Genomic DNA, 19,377 nt, shown 5'->3' with positions numbered 1-19,377 from the left:
CTACACACCCAGCTATCTGCACTGCAGACACCTCACTGATGGGGCTGGGAATAGAGCCTGCACCTTGTAAGCATGTCTACATTCCAGAGGAGTTTACCCTGCTACAGGAAGATTCACCACAGTTATTGTGTTTTTTCAAATGGATAATAAATAATGTTATAAGGTCACAAACATCAAAGGCATCTCTGAGCTGAAGAGATGCAAAATTCAATACACCAATCCATTTGAAGATAAAAATGTTGGTAACAGTTTCACAGTCTACATAACGAATATAAATTTTCTCCCCAAAACCAATGACATTTCCTGAATCAAGATTGCTTGGACTTTGCTCTCCATCCAAGCATGGTTTTCTCTTGCTTCATTTAAGGTCCTGGAAATTGAAGTTACTGGCCTTTCACAAGCAGCTAGCTGTCACTTACGCCAGTAACCTCGGATCTATTAAAATCCTTTCTTCTTTTATCAAAGACAACAAAATTTTCCCATTTCAACAAATTTCTCACTGGGTTTATTACCACAGACAAGCAAGATGTTCCTAGAATATGAAAAATGAGAAAAATGTTAAAATAGTTTCAAAAAGGTGTGTGTCATTACATAGAACAGAGCAGAGCCAGCTTTACCTGTGAGAAATCTTGAACTACCTGATCAATTGTGTTATGATAATAATTACAAGGCAACCTTACTGATGTGACATGAACAGCTGTTTTTTACAAAACAATTTTCTCATGGTTACCTCTGATACTACTGAGTTAGGAGCTTACTCCACTTAAAAGTGAAATACTTGGTATCCTGTACGACAAAATACAGACAAAGCAAAACAATGAATGTATAGGATAAATCCTCTGTATGTATTCATGTTGAGATAGTGATTGAGAATTATTAAAAATATAGATTTGTGAATGTAAAATCACTCACGTGATGTTTGTGCTAAGTATTAACTGAAGTCCCCTTTTAGGAATTGTTATAGAACAGAACTTTGCTTAAAGAACAGTCTCTAAACTTTGTTTAAACTGCAAAACATTGTAAACACGCGTGTAATACAACTTCAAGCCTTCATACTTACATTACTGAAATTCTAAGTATCTGTAGTGTTGGCGCTATGTCTTTGGAAAATTCACCAGGAATATATACATCAACGTTTCCACTAGCTTAAAATCAAGAAAGCAGTTATAGTCTTCATTGCTTTCAAAGCAGTCTTACCAGAGAGAGCATTAAACTGTATATCAGACAGATACGGGAAAAAAAAATAAATCCCAAACCCATACGGTTCGTTTTGAAAACTCCATTTCTTCAACTAACATTGATAATTCAATAAATCAATACAGCAATTTCTCCACCTGCACACAGTCAAACCTTCCTTTCACTTGTGTGCACCTTACATAAAACTGAAACCGAGTATCAACACTGAGGCAGGAACCCTGTTCAAATAACATCTCATAGAAGTAACTTTAAAACATTTTCTGAACTACCAGAATAATGACAGTAAATTAGACTTGTTGACGCATTTTATTGTGAGATGGGGAGTCTGGTAAAAAACTAGAAAATGACCATGATGTAACAAGGAACTTAAAAATGAAGTTTCAGATTTGTAACGTACATACATGAATACAGGAACAAATTGGCACAAAAATGTTAAACATTGTTCCCAACACTGTTTATAAGATTATTCTAATTTGGCTTACTAAGGAAATGAGAGTTTTATGGTTAGACTAATCTCTTAATAAAACTGCAGAGCATCATGCTATTAGTCACACAGTGAATTTCAAAATTTAAGAGCTTTATATTAAAAACTGGGTAAAGGTAAAATGAATTGATTGCAATTGTAAAATTAATACATTCCCGTTTTAATTCTTCTGTTCTACAGTCCAAGGCAAGTATAAATGTTAACATAACACTGTTAAATCAAATCTCAATGCAAGAGAACCGATTGCATCTCTACTTTAAATCTTATCAACTTTCCAAATTTTCATACTAAAATATATTATTGTATTAATACAAACTACAGTATTATACACTACACTGTGTAATAAATAAAGAAATATAAAAATAAGACACATAAATATAAAAGTTTTCTAAAACTAAAAAGGTACATATGTCAGTAAGAAGGGTATTAATACTGCCAGGTTTGAAGACATACAGTACAAAATGTTGCACAGATCTATAAACTAAAAGAAATAAAATAATACTGATAGGTAAAAATCAGCTAACATTGTTAATAAATGGGGTCCATAATAACTAACATTTGAAAATACTTATGAGCCAGATAACATGTCATGTATGTGTCTGAAATTAAAGTAAACCATTAAAGCAGATTAGAAAATTTCCCTTGTAATTATCGTAGAGAAATTCTGCAAGTCAGGTATTAACCCAAAATACCACCAAATAATTAAATAATGAAATATACCCAGTGTTCTTACTTCTCTGATGGCTGAGTGTTTTTTTCCCCATGATTAGTTTAGAAGTTTGAAACAAATCAACAAATGCTAGTTATTGTAGGCCACATATTGGATAAAGGCTGCTTAGAGCCTTTGTAATACTGATAAATGGCACTTACAGCACACAGGTCTTGCATAAGGCCAAAGGAGATACAAAGCTTCATATCATATCCTTCATATTGTTACTACATACTCAAAACACAATTACAAACACTGATTTTGACGACTTTGCTGTCCTTACCAGTATTAACACTGTTAGTCCCTGCAATCAGAACTCAACGACAATCTTCTCAACTACATTTTAACCACATGAGTAAGAAACTTCAGTTCTTCTATCATCTGCTTTCTTAAGGCTAACAATACACTTTAAATGATAATATGCTCTACTACAACATCTAATGTCATAAACCGCTACCTTCTAGGTTGAATTTACAAAGGTAGCCAAGCACTGCTTGCAACTGCGTTACGGGTTTCTGCAAAAGGGAATTTTGTAGTGCAGAAGTTCTCACATTTTAAAACATAAGAAAATACTGAAGCGGATTTAGGAAATGTTTTATCATAAAAAAAATCATATAAATCTCTCCCAATTGTACAGCTTAAAAATTAATCAAGAAAGAAAATTAATACTGATAAAACAAACAATGCCAGATGCTTGTCTAATAAAACAGGTTTCCTACAACCTGTTAAATCTTTGCTTACAGAGTCACTGTATTTTTCTAATCTGCTTCATGTTATAAACTTGTTCCTAACTTTGAAAACTGTGTGAAAAATTACTAAGTTTGAGGTTCAGGCACACCTGGATTTCTTTTTTTTTTCTTTTTCTTTTTTTTACATATATATTTTTTTTACACAGTAGTGAACAGAAATCACAGTATGCAGGCTACTGCGTTTCCATGAAAAGCATGTATAATATAGAACGAACTTCATTACCAATTTTTTTTCCTTATAGAAAAAACTATCATTTATGCTTTACTTGTTTTTTTCTTCCGGCACCTGCCCATTTTTCTGTGTAACTTCTGGTTCTGCATTGCTCGCTTGATTTACAGCTTCATCACTCTTGTTACCTTCAGTTTTCCCTTCTTCCTCCTCCTCCTCCTCCTCTTCTTCATCCTCTACTTCTTGTAGTTTCCTACATTCTTTTTCTTCCTGAAGTCCTTCTACCACCTCTTTTTCTTCCTCCTCCTCTTCCTCTTTTTCACTGTCTTCCTCTTCTTCCCTGGTTAGACTCTCTCTCTCATCTGAATCGATCTGCGACGGAGATGCCCTGGCACCAGCATGCTCGTTACTGAGGACCTCCTGGCCTGCCTCCTCCTGTTCCGTGCTGTCACGCTCCTCTGCTTCTCTTTTGCAATAGGAGTAGCGATGATTCATGTGTTGAGAGTAAGACCCCGAGTGTGAAAACCGCTTTCCACATTTGTCACATTGGTAGGGTTTTTCCCCAGAATGCAGTCGCATGTGTTCGATCAAATGGTGTTTGTGTTTAAATGCTTTTTTGCAGATTCCACACTCATGAGGTCTTTTACCTATAAAATAAAGCACAAACAATTTGACATCTTGAAGCTGAAATTTAAAAAAATTATATGGTTGTTTTCATTAGAAAATGCTTTTGGCGAATGTATTACCAACAAGGAATAATTCTATTCAACAAGGCATTCTACTCCATGCATTATCAGCCTGAGTTTCTCAACTGAGCCCAAACGGCGAGGGTGCAAGAGTACATTGGCACAATTACATGGGTAATTTCTAAGTTGTTTAGGAAAACTGAATGTAGAAGGACAAACATTCTCAGATGTAACTTTTAGCACAAAAAAGTGTGAATAATGAAATCAGAAAGGAGACATTTTTCTAGCAGTAAACATTATTCTGACTCAAAACCATTTTAACTTTTCTATATTGATGGAATTTTTAAATCAACTAAGCTTTTAAGTTGGTTTTTGTGTACCAAGCCCTTCTTCCACATTACATGTAAAGGAAAAATAGTTCTGAAATCTAGGCTGACATAGGCAAATCCTTTATCTACAAAACTTGCTGACTACATGTATATTAACAAGAAAAATCCGCTTTGGTTCACTTAGTTCTCTTTCTGCTCTGTTTCCCAGCTTTCTACTTTGTTGCCTTGTTTTCAGAATCTCCTATAAACATAGCAGGAGCCAAGTAACGTTACTTTGATTACAACACTCAAAGCTGTTTCGCAAAAAACCTCTGCACAGTCTTAACCCACACATGATAGAGAGAGACACTAAGACAGCGGTTTTTTGGTCATACTATAAAGATGATCAACATCTCCATGTCAATTTGTGCCAAACAAGCAGTGAAATGGGTGATAATCTCTCTTCACAAGTAACAAGTGATAGGATGAGAGGAAATGGCCTCAAGTTGCACCAGGGGAGGTTTAGATTGGACATTAGAAAAATTCTTTCACTGGAAGGGTTGTCAAACCCTGGAACAGGCTGCCAGGGAAGTGGTGGAGTCCCCATCCTTGGAGGTATTTAAGACATGTAGACGTGGTGCAGAACGACACGGCTTAGTGGTGGACTTGGCAGTGCTGGGTTAGCAGTTGGACTTGATGATCTGAAGGGTCTTGTCTAACCTAAATGAGCCTATCATACTGAACACTGTGCTTAATTTGAAAGTAGAATGGAAAGAATAATTGTGTTATGAAAAGGAGTTAAAAGATTCTCAGGACAGGAAGGATATGGAAACACATAGTCTTAATGAATACAAATTGAGAAACTTGATGAAGTGGTAAAGACGAAAGGGAATTTTAAATCTTTAAAATTCTGTATGTGAGGTGAAATTAAAACATTAAGACATAGAAAAATAATAACAGACATCTAATCAATAAAAAAGGGTTTTTTAAGACATCACAGACGAAGTAAGAGAGCAACAGCTACTAAAAAAAGGACTAATGATACTGGAACTGGAGCCAAAAGGAACAACTATGGTAAATTAAAAATAAAAATCAAAGCCAAAAAGGCGTTATTTTGGGATTAGATTCCCTGTCTAATGAATGGCTGTTAACTTCAGATCATTACACATGTGGCTCATTTTGAAAACCCTTCATGCTGGACAGAGACACTGCCTTTTGTGGCAAGTATCACACACATAAATGATGCTTTTTCTTAATCCGTAATTAAAATTTTTCTTAATTTATAACCAGGCAAGGTAAATTAGAACTAATACATCCTTGATTACAGGCTGTGGCCCACAGATAATTGCCCATGAGATGGATAAAGAAATTCCCCTTTTTCTTCTATACAGGGTTTAGAGCTTGCAAATTTAAACGAACAGAATTGCAGTTCTGTCAAACAAATACACAAAACATAGGTTTCTAAAGAAAGCAGAGCACAGGTGACAACAAGGACTACTGCACTTCCCTACCAAGAACCGGATTCCAGTTACACACTACCAATGGAATAATGATCTGGAACTGTTTTTCCTAGTACATACCTGTGTGTTCATACTTATGTCTCAATAACGAGCTGCTCTTCTGGAATATCTTGTCACATAAATCACATGCATACATCCCATTTTCTGTCTTTCTCATCTTTTTCTTTGGGGGTGATGAATCAGAATCATTTTGATCTTCCACATTTGATACTCCTTCTGAGCTAGTGTCTTGTCTCTCATCCTTAAGAAAAATTATGAAAAAAGTTGAGTGCAATAAAAATATGCACTGATGCAGCACACAGTTTATAAAGTGCGAAGCTGCACTGTTATTCTCATTCCATTCTGTAAAGAGCCCAATAAAATTGTTTAGAGTTACATACTTAAAAAAAAAAAAAAATCTTTCGTTGCATTGCTCTGCTTTGTGGTCCCTGCCACCATACAGATGCAGAATTCTCACTGGGACTGACTTTAATTATATCCAAATCTGACTGTTGGACAGGTCTAAGATACACTGACTCATCATGTTTTAGGGCCATAAAATAAATGCAATGTTAGGAAGGAGAAGATCGCAGACCTATAAAGTACCTCGATAAGTTGGAAGAGCAAATTCAGTAGCCAACTGCATTTTTCAACTAACATTTGTCACCCACGTTTTGCTGCATCATGGGTTTTATGGAAGTTAAGACTTTTTTTTTATGAAGCTTTCATTAAAAGCTACTTAAGTTACCGTTTGAATTTGCATATTTGACTACCCTCTTCCTCATAAACTGTAAAAAACACATTTTCTACCGACATGGCAGCACCACTACACACAGAATTAATTTTATCATATATTATCAAACCTGAATATAAAAATGTACATGTTAGCTGCCTGTCTCATGAACTTTAACATATAAGCAACCTTGTAACTCTTCAAGGCTCCTCAGTTTCTGGCAATACTGACACCTGCATAAAATGCCAAACAGCCAATTTCTAAGGTCTAATTAGAAACGCTCAGTCTATACATGAGCCACTTCTCCGCTCTGTCCCTACTTCAACGTGCACAGGTGTTTCTCAGGAGGACTGACTCCGATTAGATCACATCTGGATGTACTCAGGGAGGAAGAGGGCAGGATACAGGAATGGCAGATGAAGAAGATAAATACCTGCCCGATTTTCACAACTGAGAATACATCTGAATTTTTTTTAACAAGTCATTATGGTGTAGGATGAATTCAGCTACTCTGCAAGCCAAGAAAGCAGAGTAGCATAAGGGGAGTATCCTAAAGTTCCACAGAGTTTATTTTCTGGATGTGGGGAAAGAAGAGATACAGAACCAGCAAGAAACATAAGGCACAGCTTTGCTTTTGGCTTAGGAGAACTAGACTGTCTTTAAAATACTGAACAGTCATGTCCTACCAGACACTATGAATGACTGAACATGGTGAAGAATTGCCTTGCCTTGCACAGAACTATACAGTTTGTCAGTCTGGACTCAAGCTGTCTGAGCTAACTAGCTGTGCAGAGGACTGAACTGTAACATCATTTACCCATTAACAATGAAGCTGAATAAACCTGATAGCTTACATTTACATTTTTATTTAATTTAACTTGACAGTTCGTTGAGCATGGATACAGAACAAATACTTTGTACACAACATTCAGGAATGCAGGGACCAAAATACCTGATTTCCATTGGCTTGGGGCTGTTTTGGTGGTGTTTCTTGAACTGCAGGACTAACTGTAGTAGAGTATGTGTAAGCCACCTGTGGAATCAAAATGGTTTGCTTATTGGCAGCGAGAGCTCTCAAGCATGGAACACTGTTCTGGTCAGCAATGGCAACTATTGTAGGTAACTGGGCAGTGACTGTAGGTATAGCAATATTTATGGGATTGGCACTTGGTGGGATTACATTTACAATAGGATCAGAGTCTGTAATACTGTTGTCCTTTTGTGGTTCTTTTTTTGCACAAGTTAAGTTCAAAGGTTCTTCTTGGACAGAATAAACACTGTTCTGGTAAACACTAGTTATGGTAGATCTTTCCAATAGTTCTCCATGTTGCTTTGGTAGCGAAAGGTCAAGAGGTTCTATTTGTGGCTCTTCTTGTACACCCTCTGCTGTGTACGTATAACCCTGTGAACTTCTTGATGAAGAAAGGTTTAGTGGCGATGGGGATGGCGTGCTACTGCGTGAACCATTAAGAGTTGATCCTCCTGGTAAAGTCTGAGATTTTGTTGTATTGACAGGATTTTGTGAGTTATTTGTGCTGTTCTGAGGTTCGCTTACTTTTGTAGTTGCTGCTTGATCATCATTATTTGCAGGACTGCTTAGTTTAACTTGTTCAGGAGAAGATGGTTCAGAAGACTGCACAGAAATTTGTCCAGCTTGCATTTTTTCAAACCACTTTTTTACCACATCCAGTGGTAAGTTTACTGAATCTGCGATTTTTGAAAGCTCTTCTGCGCTTGGTTGTGCATTTAATGCATAATACGCTTTTAGGAGCGATAAAAGGTTCTTTAAAGGTGGCTGACCAGGAGATAAGTTGCTCTCCCCAGTTTCTGACGGGACAGGGGAATTGGGCTTCTCAGCTTCTGTTCCACTGGGCTGGGGAAGCTGAGGAGGATTTTTCGTTTCATAGTGCTTTAGTTCTTGAAGTGCATTAAGATCTCCTGGACAGTCATCACAAAGAAGACAAGTGCTATCATTGGTCTCTCCTTCAAAGTTCTTATCTTTCTCAGACTTCACTGTAAGATCTTCTGGTAATTTTTCATTTTTGCAACTACTTGTAGGAACAGAGTTTTCTTTTTTTAGATTTTGTGGAACAACCTGAAGTTGACTTGGCTGCTCCAAGCTGTAGTTGATGATAATTTTGGTCGTCCCATCTTGGTCAACCAAAGGAAGACTGATAGCTGAAATGAGGGAATGGCCAGCTTGTTGTATAGATGCATTGCTGATTGTTTCTTGTTCTTTGGATGCAAGATTAGCATGATTGTTTTCCAATACTTGCCTTATTACATTACCATCCACTGCCACTTTAAGTACATTTTGAATGTCACTTAAGTTGATGCTTATGGGAGACACCAGACCTACTGTTGGTAGAACAACAGCTTGCACCACACCCTGAGGAGAACTGGTTGCCTGCAATGGGCTACCACCACTAAAAACCCCATTCTGCAAAGGGGTTGAACAATTAATTCCTGAAGCAACCACTATGGGCTTGAATTCATAATCCACAGGTTCAGTTTTAATTTGGTTAACAGGAAGTTGCTCTTGTAAGGGCTTATTTTCTATCTTTTGTCGTATCTGTGGTCTTGCTGGGCTACCTGGTGATGCAGAAAGGGAAGGGGAGGAGCACTGAGACGTCTTGAGCCCTGACCGGGCTCGACCGTTCACGGGCATCAAACCAATACACTTCTTACTGCTTATGTGTGAACTGTATGAACCAGAATGAGAAAAACGTTTCTTGCAGTTTGGGCACTCATATGGCTTCTCTCCTAAAGACGAAAAAAAGAAGAAAAAAGGCATATGCAACAGTTTACTAGGCTACAGTGTAACTTTGACAAGCAACAGTAACTAGAAAAGAATGTATCAAAGTGTCCTCTCAAAGAGTCCTAGGGCAAAAAAAAAAAATCTTATACAGTGAATTGAACGGTAAGAGTAATTATGTCATCTACAGCTCTGATCCTAGAGTCCCTTAGTAAGTTTGAGATCCCCCAGTAGATATAGGATGGAGCCCACATGATCATGAAATGTTTCAGTATCTCCCAGTAACTGTCTGCATTTCACATAAATGAGTCTACTTGATACTTCCAGTTTCATTAAACTCCATTCAGGTAGTACCACTACTAACTTCAGAAGCTGCATAAACTACTTCAGAATGGAAAAAAACCCCTAGAATATGATTAACTAAGGAAAAAAATGCCATAAATGCAAATCATAATTGCATAAGAGGCTATGCACATTTTATTGCAGCAAACTCAAATACAGTATATCCATATTTTCCTACAATAATCATCAGCTGGAAACCAGGAAAAGTTTCAGTAAAGGGAGACAAGACTCATGTAGAAGACAGATGCGTATTTGCCTTCAGAGATGAACATCAGGTTAAATTGCCAGGAAGAAGCACACAACCATGTGATCATTACACCCCTAGTCAGAGTTGGCTCTTCAGGGGATTTGTGCTGCAGAGGAAAAGAACTGAAGCAGCTGGCTTGCTGCAGTTTGAAAGGTAGGTTGACGGAGGTTTTCCCACTCAGGCATAGTGCCACTACCCTCTGGAGTTGAAATGAAGGTGATATTTGCTGAGGGAAAACTTCTAAGTAAGGTACACTTCACTGCTGTTAGGGCTGAGCAAATGATAAGAAAATGTCCTAAAAAACATTTTCTCAGACTTTAATTCAGATTTATCCATTGACAGAAAGACAGAAATAGAGAATCTCTTTTGAGTGACCACATTTAACTTATTCTTATATTACGTACTAAAGTCTATTATTATGTATAAAATTTCTCATAAATTGGAACTTTTCTTATAAATTGAAAGTATTATCACTATCCTAGACCTGTGTCCTGAGGCTATTTTAGTATGAATAACCTTGAATGATGAGAGTCACAGCCACAGTAGGAAGTAGAGTTCTTATGTCCCAATAGTTATCAATTAAAATTTCCTAGCAAGGCTCCTAACATGCTGAATGATCTGCAAACACTGAGAAAAATCAGACAAGTGAAAGAGGACCAGAAGGATGCCCACATTTCTTCTGCTACAAGTGAGGTTTTCCTTAACTGTCAGAACTTAAGCTGCATCTATAAATCATCCTGAGTTATCCTGCAGATTTCCTGCACACAGAGGAAGGCTACCGTCAGTGTTTACAGAGTCCCAGAGGAGAAGAAAAAAAAAAAAGGAAAACACTAGTATTTTAAACTTGGAATTCTAAGACCAGTATCACATCAAAGTTATAAAAAGCAGAAATGGCAACATTAGCACACTCTTCAATGCTTAGTGTATTTACCACTGTGGATTCGTAGGTGCTCCTTTAGGTGATGTTTATATTTAAAAGCTTTTCCACATTCAGTGCACTTGAATTTTCGGTTACCACTGGACTGCGTCACATGTCTCTGTAAGAAAGAATTTGTAATTATTGCATTAGGACAGCATGTTGGAAAAACACCTTCTATTTTCACATTGTAACAGAGAAAACGCAATACAGAACTGAAAAGAATCAATTTTAATTTTAAGAGACTGAAGGTGGTATGCATTATGCATGAAAAAGAAACAAACCAGAAGTCAGGTTAAAACTGAGCCATGTGTATCTTCTGAATAGATGTGGTACAGTGAAAATAAAAAAAAAACCCAAACCCAAAATATATTTGCCCCTTCTAACTTCAGAGGAAGTTATTTATTTGCTTGCACTGACATGTTACGTGAGTAAGAAGTTCCAGGGTGCATGCTAATTGTACTTGTGAGAGCAAAGAAACCAAGAGAAACCCCAAGCCCACCACCCACAGAATATGTCACGCAGAACAGAGAAACATTAAAGCATATAAAAGCCTATTTAAAGTTTAATCGGTTGACTTGATTTTTCCATTTACATGCTTCCAGCGCTTACTGTCGGCCTCGGATTCCTTTACGCAATGATGCCACAGGATTGCTCAAGAGAAGATGTCTCAGTGACAAAGGCACTCTCAGTCACAATTAATTCTCAAAATAAATGCAAAAATCTAAATTAAAACAAGTAAGGATATGAAGGGATTTCCCAAGAACACAACATGGAACCCCTTCACTGTTTGCACTGATGTTCTGTGGTTATTTTTGTTATATTGTTACATTTGTTATACCGGTTTTGTTACATTTTGGCTTCGCCTCATTACAGATAAGCTCCAATTTTTTTTAAATTTAACTTTATTGTTACACCAGTTTAGAAAAAGCAGAAGCTAAGAAAGACATGTAAATATATGTAGTGTGTATGTGATATGCATATGCATGATATATAATTTTATCACAACCTATATAAATCTATGAATGTGTATTTTTAAAGGCCAAAATTATGTACGTTTGCAAAGTCAGAGCAGCTCAATTACCAACACAAAATGGAGAAATTCAAAATTTTTCTGTTTAAATAATTGTTTATTTTAAAAAACCCAGCGGCTCCTTTTTAAGTGGAGCTCACTTCGCAAAAAGAAACAACCATTTGGATGCAGCTGCAGATTTTTGGTAACTTGACAATTATTTTCATAAACTCATTAAAAGAGCTGTTCATGTACTCCGGGGAAACGGCCCACCTGCGGGCAGCTACCACGAACCGGCCGGCATGCATTAGCTTCCTCTGGTGTGAAACTTGACAGGGAGTTCCTACACCTAATTCTGCTCGGCAGTGGTCAGCAGTGCTGGGAGCAGATGCTCACTGAGAGCTGAGGCTGTTCCCTGCGTGCAGGCACGGCAGCTGGGGGCCGAGATCTGTGCTGGAGAAATGGGGATGAATAAAAAGGGAGGATGATGTTCCTGTTCTGATTTATGCCTTTAGATCTGAAGGACCCGCAGTGGTGCAGTTTGCTGGATGAAAGTCTGAGCGCTCTGCTACGAGATACGCTGTCTGAGTTATCAACCCTCCTCATTCTCCACCCTGTCCTCCCTTATATGATACAGATGTACAGATGCTAACAGAAGACAAATTGAAACTAGACAATCTAAACTGCTTCCAAGTGCTCTAATTCAACAGCTCCCTTGGGATAGGCATTTGGTTAAGCTGCAGTTTTCAACTCAGCAGATACTGCTCCCACCCTCCTCGGGGTGGGCTCCTTCCCCTCTCTTCCCAGGCTCTGCAGTGAGGTCTCCACTCTGACTTATCCTGATCAGCACTTGACCCTTATTCCTGGGTTTGTCAGCTGTCTGTTGCTAGTCCACAAGGCTTTTCAGCTTTGTTTAACTAAGTCCCTTGAAGATGATGTTCTAGATGATTGTGCAGAAGTTGCTGTATTTCACTTTAATGACCAAACTTCACTGAATCTAGGGGACCACGTCAGGATTTACTTAAGCCTGCAGAGAATCAGTTTCTGCTGTTTGACTTGCGATTATGCAAGTTAAAGGATTTCAGCATATATACAGCTATTGCAGATGCTGTACTACATAAATATTCATACTAGATATTAGTGCATGTATTCAATCTGTCAGAAATGTTTCTGCTTCAGTCTTTAAAATTCAATGTTCTGCTTCCAAGGTACAGAAGCCCACATTTCCCTTACCAAATTTTTAACGAGTTCTCCTGTTTTCCTGGTCATAGCCATAAGCTGCTTTGAACTTTCTGCTAGGTAATGTTTCCATCTATTTTGCCTTACCTTCTTATTTTGTAATTCTTTATTCAGCTTTCTTGCTGTCTGTCCTATTCTTCTCTTTTTCATGAATCTGGGACATCTTCTGAGTTGCTCTCCAGGATCTTCCTTAAAACTAACTGAGAAATCGTAACTCTTCTCTGAAGCACCATCTCTGACACCCTTCCACTTTCATTTTCTCAGATTCAAATGGTTTCCCCCCTTTCCGTAACATTAAATCCACATTTTTTTGTGCCTCTGATGTGTGATATGTCTTTTTAATGCACTGTACATACTGCTGTTTCCTGCTCATTAAAGAATTAACCGCAGCATTCGAAAAATACTACCCTGCATTCTTTTAAGGACTGAAAGAACAAACATCAGAATTAAGGTCGGAAAGTAGCCACTAATACATCCCTCCATCAAATGTTTTCTGTGCTTTAGACTGAAGTCCACTCCTTTCATAACAGAGAACCAAAACTAATTAATGGGAATCCTCAAAAGTTATTTGGAATACAGGAATTACAGGTACATCAGGGATCTGTTCACCAATGGTTTGATCAAGTCTGCAAGAACTGGCATTTCTCAGCAGTGTAAACAGCAATACGAAATTTCAACAGACTAGCTATGGGTGCTCTGTAAACTGATAATAATAAGAAAACAAATAGCAGAAAGCAGTTATTCATATTTCAATATCTTTTCTGGTGCTTCACATGTGAAAGCAGATGATACATAAGCAGCATCACCTTCTACCAACCCTTAACTGGTGTAGCAGCAGACAGGGGAGCCACGAGGGATGCTGGGGATAGGGAGGATGGGGAGATAAAGGAGCATGTGCAGGATGGCTCTTCAGCTCCCTGCTCTCCACTAGAGCAGAAGTAGCAGCAGTTTGGCCTACCCCCATTCCTTGGAGGGAGGCAGAGTGAGCACACACCTCTTCCACTGCCTTCACTACACCTTGTACAGAACAATTACAAAATCATCACATGGTGGACATTAACCAGTTAATGAGGTTATCCAAATAACCTACATTCAGGTGAAGTCCTTTCAGAATAAGACATTGATTTCTGAAGATGCAGCTGTTTAAGATTCACAAGCAGAACGTCTATACTTTACTATGGAAAAAAGTTAATTTTCCATTACACAAATGATGTAATCATGGATGTGCACGAGGCCAATTTTGCAGACATGACGACTTTGTGACAATAACATAAACAAATACATACTTCAAATTTACCAGGTATTGAAACTATTGCAGTTTTGATTCTGGCTATGGATATAAAGAAAAAAAAACCCACACTGAAATGGATGTAATTCTGAGTTCCAGATACATCATAGAAACAACATTTATCAAAAGTAATTACGCTTTCAAAAGTATAAAACCATTAAAATATATCCACTGGAATACAATTTAAGCTTCCCTTTGTAGCAATTCTTCTGAGATTGTTTTTTTCACTTGGTATTTTTCACCTTTTCAAACTACATGCAAATATGGAAAATGTTTCTATTCCCTGCAACTACTTTACCCTTCTGCTTTTAGGCTTCTAGCTGGAAAAACTGGAAATAAGTATAGCAGCTCACAAAAAAGCACTACACAAAAAAGCATTAGACAAAAAGCATATAAGACAATAGTAACTTTAAAGTGGAAGCCAGGGCAGTAAGGCAAGACAGAAATGAATTGCTCATGGGAAATACGTCTGAACAAACAAGAACTGCCAACGCCAGAATATGCTGGTGAAGTTATTCCAAACCCTGTGAGACAGTAAAATCCCTGCAGCAGGATGGCCAATACTTCTTGTAACAATTTTTCCTTTTTAATTTACTCGTGAATGTAAAGGCTCAGTATAAAAACCTATAATAAATCTTTAAGCCTGTTAAATTCTTGGACTTAGATACTTTCTAGAATGGGGGTTGTACTTTGCAGAATGGGGGTTAATATGCATTGTGTAAAAAAACCATCTCCTTTACCATGTGTTACAGCCTTTCAGTTTAATGAAAGATCTGTTGGTCTGGAGCTGTAAGACATGCGTACCTTTCCCTTTATATTCTTTTCACTATTCACTGTATTGCATCTTTCTACGATGTTTCTCTTCTGTTTCCTTCTCCAGAGATTATCAACCTTTTCAGTCTGTCCTCAGAAGGGAGTATCTCCGAGCCTTTCTCTATAACCTGGTGGTGGAAAACCTGTATCTTTTTTCTTTGGATAATTCCTTGCTGTTTCAGTGACCTTCAATTGGTCCTCAAAGTGCCTCTGACAAGCTATGGAAGCATGCAACTGGGAAACAGAATCTCGGGACCTTCCATAGTGAGGAGATGGCTGACTCATGGAAGGCATTTCAGGGAACCAGGCCCTCGGGTCAACCCATGAACCAGAGAGGACAAGCTCAGAATACAACTTTTTGTTGTGTCATTTAGTACTTAAATGTTGTATTTTCATGCACAAATTATATGTATATTGTCTTACAGTTTTGAAATGCAATCCATGCTATAACTCACAGTTCAAGAATTGTTGATTCAAATGAATCAACACAATGGTTTGTTTCTTAAGGACAAAAATGGGTGTAGAACATTTTGAATTAGCCAAACATGACTTACAAAAAAAAAATGTTAAGTATTTCACTAAAGATTTGAGATTAGAGTCACAATTTTTATGTAATATTAGCCAATGAACAGAAAAATCCTAATTACCTACCAATACAATAAAGCACTTCTGAAAACTAAACCTGAAACCCAACCACAGTGCCTAGATGAATGAAAATACAGGAATTCGGATCATCTCCTTTGACAGCAACAGAAAAAGTCTGACTTCAGGGGTAAGTTTAAGTGAGTGCTCTGGGATAACCTGATGTGAACAGCTTACTTGCTCTGTATATTTTTGCTCACAAAACAAATCACAGCATTGTTACAGAGGATGACAAATCCTTAATTCAAATGCTACTTACTTGATCTCTTCCTGATTTGTGTGATGTCATGTGGCGGTCGAGCTGCGTTCTGTACGCAAATGTGTAACTGCACAAGGAGCAACTGAAGTTATCTTCATTTTTTTCATGGCGGTATTTAATGTGTTCCTTCAGAGAGGTAAAACGCTTGTACCCTCGATCACAGTATGGGCAAGTAAGCAGCTGGGAAAATGCATCAGGTGTTCCTACACAGGAGAGACAAAGCAACACTTTTAAATATAAGTTCCAAACTTACTGCTATCAAGAAACATGCTTTACATTTATATATATTACTGTAAGAAAACACGCAGCGGATAGAAGCTCCATCTATTTTAGAAAAGGAACGATGATAATATTTTTTTTCAAACTACAGTCTGGGTGGTTGCTCCAGTGTACACCAGAGATAGTCAGCTAAATGAGATCACCCCAAACCACTCCTCAGTGAGTCTGTTGGACTTCCCAATACAGCACTAGAGCTTCTATATATGTGTTTCTGTTAAAAAGTGGTCTAAAAATTGTGAAACATGGTTTAAGATCTGCTAATCTTTGTAGATCTGGTTAGCTCAATCACAGACAATCCTCAAATTGTGTTTACAAATTTAAATCTACCACTGCCACTGCATCCTGTTTTCAGCTCCTAAGGAATAAATATTTGCAAGCTGCAGAGTTTTTTTTTTTTCTTTATCTTTACCAGAATTGTAAGTGAAAACAGAGCTGAAAAAATTTATTAGAAAAGCGGTTTATAATTCTTATATCTGGACCTGTTGGAGTGGGTCCAGAGGAGGGCCATAAAAATTATCAGAGGGATGGAACACCTCTGCTGTGAGGACAGGCTGAGCAAGTCGGGGTTGTTCAGCCTGGAAAAGAGGTGGCTCTGGGGAAACCCTTCAGCACTTAAACGTGGCCTATAAGAAAGATGGGGACAATCTTTTTGGCAGGACCTGTACCAATAGGACAAGGCACAATGGTATTAACCTAAAAGAGGGGAGGTTTAGACTATGTATACGGAATAAATTTTTTACAATGCTGGTGGTTGCCCAGGTTGCCCAGAGAGGCAGTAGATGTCCCATCCCTGGAAACATTCATGGTCAGGTTGAACAGGTCTCTGAGCAACCTCCTGTAGTTGATGATAACCCTGCTCACCACAGGGGGACTGGACCAGATGACCTCTGAAGGTCTCTTCCAATCCAAACCATTCTGTGATTCTATGTTACACAGACATGTACCTGTCAGTAGGACATGTGGAGTGACAGAAAGGAGATAGATCAAATGTGAGGCCATAAATGCAATTCTCATGCTATCTATGGAATCCATTCTGCTGGCTTTCATGAAATTACTTCTGTATCAGTACAGGAGAAAGTGAAATCAGATTCGAGCTGAATATTAATTTCACGAGTCTATTTCTGAGAAGTCACAATTTATGGAATTTTAACTGCATCTCTTCTTATCAGCATACGGTTATCCCCCATATATAGTAACTTTATCCTTGGAAAATTAATTTTTTAAAGGATTGAAATAAATATTTCTTAATAAATTGACAAAAGTGTGTTTAAATAAATGTTTATATTTGATCAAACTATCAATTTATAAGGTGTGTTATCCTCCAGTGACTGTGCTACTCTCCTATACTTCAAGGGGAATGGTAAGCAAATTTTGCAAGGCTACACCTATGCACTGTGCTAAGTGAGAGTAGGAGAGGAAGGTGGAAGATCTTTACCAATTACCATTTTATGCTCTGAAGCATGAGAGGCAAACTTGTATGCATTGTCATTTTAAGTTGCAGAAAACTATAAGCATTATTAATAATCATAAAATTAACCTGTATTTAAGAAAGTACTTGTGAATTATTTATCTTCATGAACACTTCCAGCAGTTATCGTCACAGATGCTTTATATGCTCTATAAAGTAGCAATTTGTTCTGTTTGTGTGGAATTTACTGACTTCGTTTTTCGAATGTGCCACTGTTCTTGCAACAGTGAAAAGGAAAAGAACAGTCAGACCCATATTCATTATTACTAAACCCCAACACCTTCTCTGTCATACAGGTTCTTTTACACTTACTATGGTAACAGGCAAGGTGACACTTGTATTGAACTGGTTTTTGTGTGTTCTACTCCCTTCTGCTTTTCCTGGATGAACCGGGTTGTCCAAAAATGAACCCATCCCCACATGTGCAGACAGTATGATTTCCTTCAGTTCTCATTTTCCCATCTACAGTTCAATTCTTCTGACATAAAGAATATTCCACTTCAGCACAAATACAACTCAGTGAAAATGTCAGAAGCATGTTAACTTAAATTCTGTTTCCATTGGAGCAAATGGTGAAATGGCAACGGTTTCCCAAAGCCACTAAAGACTCTAATTCTCTGTCACTTCTCTTGTCCAGTCCCCCAGTTTGGAAGCATATATCTTTAGCAATTATCACTTTATTTTTGGCACTTTTGTTCCAAATGAGTAATACACAGCATTACTGTTCAGCACTGTAAAATTACTGGGCTAGGTCCAGTTTAAATTATTAAAACAAATGTGTATTTTTAATGATTACATGGAAATCATATTGCAAAGATGTAAAACTAACTTGACAATCTGTGCCACTGCATCCACAAATTAAAATTTCAAATTAAATTGTAATTTTTAAGATGTTACTGTTGAGTATATATCTTACTTGAATTTTGCAAAACTTGTAAAGAAAACAACAAAATATTAGGAATTCAGGTCCTATTTCTGCATATAAGTAGGCACATAAACAGTTTAAATTCCTCAAATATTTTAATTTACTTTTTTTTAAAACTAAAATCTCTAATAATGTAAAATCTCCGTGGCAGCAGAACAAGATTGTTAGCATTACCCCTTTTGCTGCTCGCTCTCAGACTCCAGCACAGCTACAATGACATTTCTTGTTCAGTTACGTACAACCTTTATGGAGGATGTTACTTTCTAAATAGGAACACAACCTAGTTGAAACTGCAGTTGTCACACGTTATGAAAGCTGAACGCTTCAGAAAGCGGTGCAGAATGCAAAACCAACCTGAACAGGATTTGCTTTCGATTATTGCACGATGATGATGCCTTCAATGTTCCATGATGAAGAAAGAACAAAGTATGATTTTTCATCTCACTCAGAAGAACAACTTAAGCAAGAAACTTCCTGAATGGATTTATGAAGCTTGAATTTTTATTTCCATTTACTTGAGGTTATGATTTAGGTACCCATACAACTGAACCCCAGTGAATGTCTTGTTTTACAAGATCAAGCAGTAATGTTTTTTGCGTGATGATCCAATCCTCTTGTAATTATTTAACTATGATTCCCCCCCCCCCCCCCCCCCCCC

General features: G+C 37.5%; 1 protein-coding gene across 1 annotated transcript in view; it reads right to left on the bottom strand.

The window, feature by feature from the left end:
• Positions 1-3,264: 3,264 nt before the first annotated feature.
• ZEB1 (zinc finger E-box binding homeobox 1) overlaps positions 3,265-19,377 on the bottom strand; it is a gene marked incomplete at its 5' end in the record, with an annotated part of 24,414 nt that continues 8,301 nt past the window's right edge. The window contains 5 exons of the mRNA XM_010138365.1: positions 3,265-3,955; positions 5,883-6,063; positions 7,487-9,297; positions 10,810-10,915; positions 16,048-16,250. Coding sequence (XP_010136667.1) covers positions 3,402-3,955; positions 5,883-6,063; positions 7,487-9,297; positions 10,810-10,915; positions 16,048-16,250 — 2,855 coding nt within the window. The remainder of the gene's footprint in view (positions 3,956-5,882; positions 6,064-7,486; positions 9,298-10,809; positions 10,916-16,047; positions 16,251-19,377) is intronic.

This window comes from Buceros rhinoceros, unplaced genomic scaffold (genome assembly GCF_000710305.1).
Source record: "Buceros rhinoceros silvestris isolate BGI_N320 unplaced genomic scaffold, ASM71030v1 scaffold5686, whole genome shotgun sequence".
NCBI lineage: Eukaryota > Metazoa > Chordata > Aves > Bucerotiformes > Bucerotidae > Buceros > Buceros rhinoceros.
Note: the sequence above shows the minus strand (reverse complement) of the source record. Positions and strands in the feature narration are given on the sequence as shown.